Source organism: Penaeus japonicus, unplaced genomic scaffold (genome assembly GCF_977035675.1).
Source record: "Penaeus japonicus unplaced genomic scaffold, GWHDUDI00000001_assembly GWHDUDI00000023, whole genome shotgun sequence".
In the NCBI taxonomy this organism is placed as follows: domain Eukaryota; kingdom Metazoa; phylum Arthropoda; class Malacostraca; order Decapoda; family Penaeidae; genus Penaeus; species Penaeus japonicus.
In genome coordinates this window covers 6,776,421-6,784,917 of record NW_028234425.1, presented here as the reverse complement: position 1 = coordinate 6,784,917, position 8,497 = coordinate 6,776,421, and the positions used below count along the sequence as shown (strand labels likewise).

At 36.7% G+C, this 8,497-nt stretch overlaps 1 protein-coding gene across 1 annotated transcript in view; it reads right to left on the bottom strand.

Annotated features, from left to right (window-relative positions):
- Positions 1–770: 770 nt before the first annotated feature.
- Positions 771–8,497, bottom strand: part of LOC122247545 (uncharacterized) — a 44,858-nt gene continuing 37,131 nt past the window's right edge. The window contains exon 2 of the mRNA XM_043006877.2: positions 771–3,052. Coding sequence (XP_042862811.2) covers positions 2,923–3,052 — 130 coding nt within the window. The 3' untranslated portion in view covers positions 771–2,922. The remainder of the gene's footprint in view (positions 3,053–8,497) is intronic.

The window sequence follows — 8,497 nt, the reverse complement described above, 5'->3', positions numbered from 1 at the left end:
GAGAGAGAGAGAGAGAGAGAGAGAGAGAGAGAGAGAGAGAAAGAGAGAGAGAAAGAAAGAGAGAGAGAATGATATTGAGAGGTAGAAAGATATACTAAATATATACTAAGATGTTTATAGATAGATAGATAGAGATCGAGAGAGAAAATGAAAAAAGAAATTAACGAAAAAAAACCGACACTGCTAAAGCTAAAAACAAAACAAAACGACAGACCACAGACCAAACAGCACAACCTCTTTACTCGCCCTCCCTAGTCAAGTGTCCTTCCTGATAATGGGAGAGCCACACCTATCCCTTCCACGCGTGTCCCTCTGTCCCTCACCCCTCGAGCTATTCCTTGCCCTTAATCCTCGTTGACACGTGCAGGATGCTCGTTTTCAATTGAGATAAATGCAACAATAACAGTATTAGCAATGATGGTTATCTATCTGCGAGAGGTGGTGGTTGTTTCTAAGTCCCTGTGGTTCGGTTTAAGAGGTGGTAGGTTTTTGTTTTACGTGGTTTTATATACTATACATGTACAGGTGTTTATTCTCTATCTCTCTTACCACCCTCTTTCTCTTTCTCTCTCACCACCCTCTTTCTCTTTCTCTCTCTCTCTCTCTCTCTTTCTCTCTCTCTCTCTCTCTCTCTCACACACACACACACCTACACCCTTCCCACACACTGCAAACACACATAAATTATACAATTACTTAGACAACAGGTTATCCAATGTATCCTAATAATACAGCAACCAGAAGGAATAATAATAATAAAAAAGAATATATACAACTTTTATCCACTTTATTCATTCATAAATTACAATTAAGACTAGAGGCTAAATACTTATGCTTTGAATTAGGTACTAACAAGTCCAGTACTCGGGAATCGGCACGCAGACTTATAACGACAAATAAAAAAGTCCAACAGTGTAAGTACATGGCGGTGCCCTACTAACGTCCTGTAAGTGTGACAAAAAAAAAAAAAAAAAAAAAAAAAACGGTTTCGTATTTTACAAAAGACAAGGATATATCTGGATTTTGGCTTTGGTTTTTTGTGTTTGTAAGTCAATTGGTTAATTAATAAAGTAATGATGATAATAGTGATATGATTTTGACAAAGATAGCATCAATTAATTATTTTATCAAAGGATAATGGTTACATTATAATAATTAAAAAATATGAATATAAAAGTGATAATATTGGTAATGATAATAACAGTGTTAGCAATAATAATTATAATAACAATGGCAGTAATAATAACGATAATAACAAGAACATAAGCATTTTAAGTTTGCATATGTGATAATAGGATTAGAAGATAATGATAATAAAAAAAAATATGATTGAATTACAAGCACTGATAGGGATAACTTTTTTATAATTAGTTTACAAAAATTCATCCTTTTATATATAAAAAATAATAAAACATTGTCATCATAAACGGAATCTGAAAAAAGGAAAAACTACTCAAAAACAGGAAATAATTTTTGGGAAAAGGAAAACAATATGGAACTGGAAACGAAAAAAATACAATACAAAAGAAACTCCATTTAGCAAAATAAGGACATTCAACATTCGAGTCTCATAGTTCACGTATCAATAATATTTACACTCACATTTACACGTAAAAAAATGAAGCAGTTGTATAAAAGTTATTTTTTTATATCATTTTTTAAAATAATGTTTTATCTTTTTTTTTCTTTTTTTTCATTATAATGTTTGTAAGAGAAGACAATTTGTGTAGACGTGTGTTTCGAGAAGAAGAAAAAAATAAAAAGAGGGAAAACGACAGAGGAAAAAACAAAAAAGTCTTACACTAAAAGAATTCATAAAGGCACTTTCTCCCGGCTCTCACATACAACTTCGTCTCTTCCCTAAATTATATCTCCCGATCTGGTTATGTATGTACACTCTATCTGCGTTTACTTTAATCCTAAGACCAACACACGTGTTCCTCTTCCGTGGCAATTCGTTATGTACAAGCTGGCAATGTCTTCACTTTCCAACACGTCCTTTTGCAAATGCCTATAACCAGCGATTCCCAAAAATTGAGTCACAAAAACGATAGGCCTCCAAGTTGTAAGTTCTTATTTTCTTAGTGTTATCAAATCATGTTATAAGCTTATCCTTATTGATTTTTAAAACCTTTTCTAAACATGTCGTGAAATGAAAACTATCTTTTACAACTGGCTACCTAACTGTAAACCTTACTTTAGGAACCTCTGTTCTATATACAAACGCGTTTGGTACATTTACATATCTGGTATACTGGTATACTTGTAAAAAAAATCAATCTACTCTACACTACATTTAAAATAATTCAACGGCGCTTAACAGAAACGGCGTGAGGATAATTGCATATTGAAAAAGACTTGCGACCTTGAGGTGTTTTTTTATTTTTGGTTCTCTCTCACGCAGTAACTGTTGTAGGAATATCATAATAATCTAATCTATCATATAATGATAATTCTAAAATGGATTTTTTAAGAAAAAAAAAATGGCGCTTGTGACTCCTCCTTCTCAAATAAAAAAAAAAGAAAGAAAGAAAAAAAGCTTGGTGAGATCTGTTAGGAAAAATGCCTAACCTGAATATGAAAAAAGGAAAAGAAAAGAAGGCAAAGCCAAAGAAGAAAAGCGAAGAGAGGACAGAGCGAGGGCGTGTTTAAAGGAAGCCAAGGAAAGCGTGTCGTGTATATGGCAGTGTGTGTAGCGTCTCCACGTTACACCCTGGACACCTTGAAGCGCCCCGGGCCGCCGGCGGAAACCTCGCGGAAGGCAGTCGACTCCTCCCAGCTGGCGTGCTTGCCGTTGCGGGCGAGGGCGTCGGTCGAGACTTCCCACTGGGTGGAGATGACCGCCCCCGAGGAGTCCCTGGTCTCCCAGACACGCGTGGGCGGCGAGGTGATGCAGGAGGAGGAGGAGGAGCCAAGACCTAGTCACCATTCCTCCTCGCGGTTGATCTTGGTGACGTGGTGCTCGTCCTTCGGCTGTTCGCGCGACTGCTTCTTCTCTTCGGCGGCCATCTGGCGGCGGCGCGCGCAACTGTGCACCGCCAGGATCAGCACCCTGAGGAAGAGGGAAATTAGAGTTATTGAAGTTAGGGCGACAGTGTGGATCGTAGTACAATTTGATTACGTAATAACACTGATACCTGTTTTCTGCAAAACAACAACAAAAACTGGCAGTAATTATGTTGACGAAATACCATCGGCAAAAAACGTGACCCTCCACAAACAAACACAGCAAAACAGCCTTGTATCTTTCTATATATATAATCAAGAATGCACCTAACATCGGCATAACATCGAAGCATGCAGTGTTAATAGACAGAAACCCTAACGTAAGATTCACAGCTGATGTGGAACTAGAAAACAAAATTCCTTTCCTGAATGCGCTCGTGACTTGAAACTTGGTTATGCTATTCTTATTCACTCTTGTATTTTTTGTCCTTTCATTCCTTTTTGTTCTTTTATTCCTCCTTTTCGTAGATCGCATCCATTCTTCTCTCCAAGAATTTCCAAGAGAGTTTTATGAGCCATTAACAGAATATAGACAATTTCCCTCAACTCAGCAACCTAGACGAATATTTTTGACTCTCGTTTTATTTCATCTATTGATCGGCTTCATGTACACAGTTTATAATATTCGTATTTAAGAAATAGATATCATAAAAAAAAATAGATATATTAGAGGCTTGTGGTTGTATTGAAACCAAGAAATATATCACCATAGCAAAAAAAGAAAGAATGAAAGAAAGAAGGAAGGAGACAACAGCTGTAGAACACTTGATTTTTTTTATCACAGTATCAATCAAGGCGAAGATTTTTGCAACGAAGACGATAACAAGTGGAAATCACGCTCATCACGCTACTTTGGACCGCATATCTAGTGCTTTGGATTACGATCATTGTTTCAGAGTTCTTGGCCACATAAAGCTTAATTAAAAGAAAGTGATTAAAGCTCTTAATTTCGATTTAATTAAATTCCTGTGGAGGTAATCAACTGGAAATTCGATCGCCATGTAACAAGAGACTCAAACACCATATTTATTGCCTGTTGGAATATTTACAGGTATTATGTAAGGGATTTTGATACCTCTTAGACTATCAGATTTCGTAATAGCTAATACAGGGACATGGCAGTGAGACTTGATGATAATAACTGCTTTCTCTCTCTCTCTCTATCTATCTCTCTTTCTTTCTTTCTTTCTTTCTTTCTTTCTTTCTTTCTTTCTTTCTTTCTTTCTCTCTCTCTCTCTCTCTCTCTCTCTCTCTCTCTCTCTCTCTCTCTCTCTCTCTCTCTCTTTCTCTCTATCTCTTCCCCCTTCTCTCTCTTTCTCTCTCTTCCCCCCTCTCTCTCAAATAAAAGTAAAAGAAAAAAAATAAGATAAAGAAAAGGAGAAGAAAAAAAAAGAGAAGAAGGAAAAGAAAAGAAAAGAAAAAAACAGAAAAAAAAACAAAAAATAAAACAAAAAGAAAATAAAGAAAAAAAACGAAGGAAAAAACAAAAACAAAAAAAACAAAAACAAAAACGAAACAGGACCAACTTCCAATACAAACTCCACATACACGAAAACTTCCCTCTCTGTTTTTTTCCTCAATTTTCCTCCCTTTCCCCTCTTTTTTCTTCGTTATCTAAAGAAAACATGAATTGCAACCACGCAACCGGATGTGAATCAGCTGAATACTGATATGAATCGCCTCGTCTTTTTACGCGTTTAGTTTTTTTTTTTTTTTACTTTCTGATTATTCGGTTTTGTGATTTAATTGGTGTTATTATTATCATTATTATTATTATTATTATTATTATAATAATGATAATAATAATGATAATAATAATAACAATAATAATTATTATCATTACTATTATCATTATTATCATTATCATTATTATTATCATTATCATTATCATTATCGTTATTATTATCATTATTATTATCATTATTATTATTATTATCATTATTATTATCATTATTATTATTATTATTATTATTATCATCATCATAAACATCGGAAACTTAACTATTAAGAGTCAAGTCATATTCTCGCATACGAAACGAAAAGAAAAATGAACGAAAAAGTCTGAATGAACGAAATATGGAAAAGACAAGATCAGAGAGAAAGCGGAAGAGAGAAAGAAAGAAAGAAAAAAAAAACAAGTAAAAACAAAAAAACTCAAGAAAACAAGGCTGTCCACGTGTTAATGGACTGAAAAGAGCCTCGAGACACGGAAAAGCGAACCTTACGTCGTCTGTCGGTAAGGGTTATTTTTCAATTCACTCTACACACTCTCCTGTCAGCTGATCACGGGTATATAGGGTGATGATAGGGTTATGGAGATGGTGACACATAGGGTGATAGGTTGGTGTTGGAAAAGCCACATTCGGATAAAAAAGAGGAAAAGGGTGAGTGAAAATGAATGTGAAAAAAATGAGGTGGATTTTTAAAGATGTATTTTCTCTCGTCACTTTCTAATAATATATATTTTTTTTTCCGTTTTTTTTTCTCCTTCGTTTATCTTGTTTTCTCTCTCTTATTCTTTATCTCTTCGTCTCTTTTCACTGTATTTTCTTCTTTTCTCGTTTGTTATCATGATGTAATCTCTCTTTCTTTTATTCTTTTTTTTACTCTCATTTCTTTCATTTTTTCGCCTTTTATCATCTTGTGTTCTCTCTTTCTTTTTCTCTCTCTCTTTATTTTGTTCTTATCGTCTTCCCGTCTGCACTCCTTCCTGTCTTCTTTTTCTGCTGTTTATCAACTTTCATAACATTGAACTTTTATGACTGAAGGTTCAGTTACGTTTTTGAGGTCAGACGTATGTATACTCTCTGTTCATTTTTTTTTTTAGCCATGTGCGTGTGAGCAACTAATGGTACACATGTGGTCCTTTTGTCTATACGTACACGAATTTGATTTTCCTGTAACGATATTATGAATGAATGCGGAGTGTGTATAGGGGATGTACAGTACACGTGCACCTACAAACGGACACATACACTCAGGAACACACATGCGTACACTCAGGGGCACAGACACACACAAACACAGACACACACATACATAGACACAGACACACACAGACAGACACACACAGACACAGACACACAGATACAGACACACACAGACACACACACACACAGACACACGCACACACATACACACACACACACACACAGACACAGGCACAGACACAAACGCACACACACACACACACACACACACACACACACACACACACACACACACATACCGCACATCACATAAAATACAAGCACGCATTAACCGTGTTTTCATTACAACTTGTACCACTTTCTCCCGTTTATTATTACTAAAACTTTTTTTTTTTGGTTTTGAGAGGGGAGGATAGGTCATAAAGAGTGAGTGAGGGGAGGGCTGACCCCTCACTTCCGCTCGTGGTTAATCAGCTGTTACGTCAACTCTGGGCGCGTTTACCCTCCTCTTCTCCACCCCTTCTTCCCCCTTCAACTTCTCCTCTCATCGACTCCCTCTTATCCCCTCTTCCTTCCTCTCTTCCTCTTTCCCTTCGACTCTCTGTCCCTCTCACACCCAACCCTTCTCCTTACTTCCCTACCCCGTCCTCTTCTCAACCCTCCCCCTTCTCTCTCTTATCCTTTTTTACCCTTCCTCCCATCAACCCCCCTCGCCTTATCGTGTTCTCTCCCTCTCTCCCCCTCCCCTCTTCCCCCTATTCATCTCCTTCAACTTCCTCTTCTCTCTCCCCTTATCCCCTTCAATCCCCCCCCCCTTATTCCTCTCCCTCCCTTCCTTCTTCTCCCTCTACCTCCTTCTCTAGCCGAACCTCCTCTCGTCTCCTTTCGTCCCCCCCTTATCCTCCCCCTCCCTCCCCCTCCTTCTACGGCCACCCACTTCTCCTCCCCTTCCCCCTCCCCCTCCCCCTCCCCCCAGTCTCGACGAGTGAGAAAAACCACTTTCAACCTTATCACCACACGTCATAAAGGTCCTATCTTTATGGCACTTCTGTCCTTTTCCTCTTCTAACAATATGTCAGACAGTTCCGGTCAAGACTACCCTCCCCCCCTTTTTTTCCCCTTCGGAATTTATGACCTGACCTGACCATGTGTGACCGCCTTCGCCTGACCTCCTGTGACACATGTTTCCCCTCTCTCTCCTAGATCAACTCTCTTGAACCCCTCTCCATCTCCCCTCGTCCACCCCCCCCTTTTTTTTCCTCCCCCCTTCCGCCTTCCCTATCAACCAAGGACTGGCTACAATTCTCCCATATATTGCTTGTTATTTTTTGCTATATCCATTTTATTTTTATTTTTCATTACTTTTTTCGAAAATAAATATCAGTCTATTCATACATACTCATACGCGTTCATCCATTTCGTGGAATATTGACATAAAAATTACAAACGTACATTACATCCGCATATGCACACATTAATGTTCTCATATTGTCGAACATACAAACACATACAAACACACAAACGCAAACACAAACACACCCATACCCAGCCACCCAGCCACCCATTCACACACACACACACCTAAACTCACAAACACAAACACAAACACCCACACATCTACCCACCCACACAAACACACAAACATAAACACACACATACAACCTCCCCCCATACACACACACAACCCCCCCCCACACACACAAACACCCACAAACACAAGCTTCATATGTACAACCCTATCGAACATTGTTACCCATGCATCAAACAAACAAACAAACAAACAACCGACAAAGGAAGACTAATGATCGTGCTGAAATCGTCAATCATAAGATAATTAATAGCAATTCGGATGATAAATGATTTTGTTTGTTATTAAAGTGACGGAGTTCCAAAACCGAATCATTAATAATGGCTGACTAAGACAAAAAAAAAAGAAAAAAATCTAATGGTGATGATAGTGATGATAATGGTAATGATAATGGTAATGATAAGGATGATAATCATAATGATAGTGATGATAATGGTAATGATAATGATGATAATGGTGATGATAATGATGATAATGGTACTGATGATTATGATAATTATAATGATAGTGATGATAATGGTGATGATAATGATGATAATGGTAATGATAATGATGATAATGGTGATGATAATGATGATAATGGTAATGATAATGATGGTAATGGTAATGATAATAAAGATAATGGTAATGATAATAGAAATAATGATAATAATTAGGGTACCTATGGTAAATCATAACGATAATAAAAATGATGATGGCAATAATGATAATGAAGATAATAATAATAATCATTATAATAATAATGATAACAAAGAAAACGATAATAATAATAACGATACTATCAATGATGATAATGATACGAATAATAACAATAACAAATAATAAAAATAACAACAATTATAGATGTGATGTTAATAACATAAATAATGACAATGATAAACATAATCACATTAATAATACAATGATAATAGTCATAATAAATATCGGAAGACGATGATTAAAACGAAGATTAAAAATAGCGATGATGGTACAA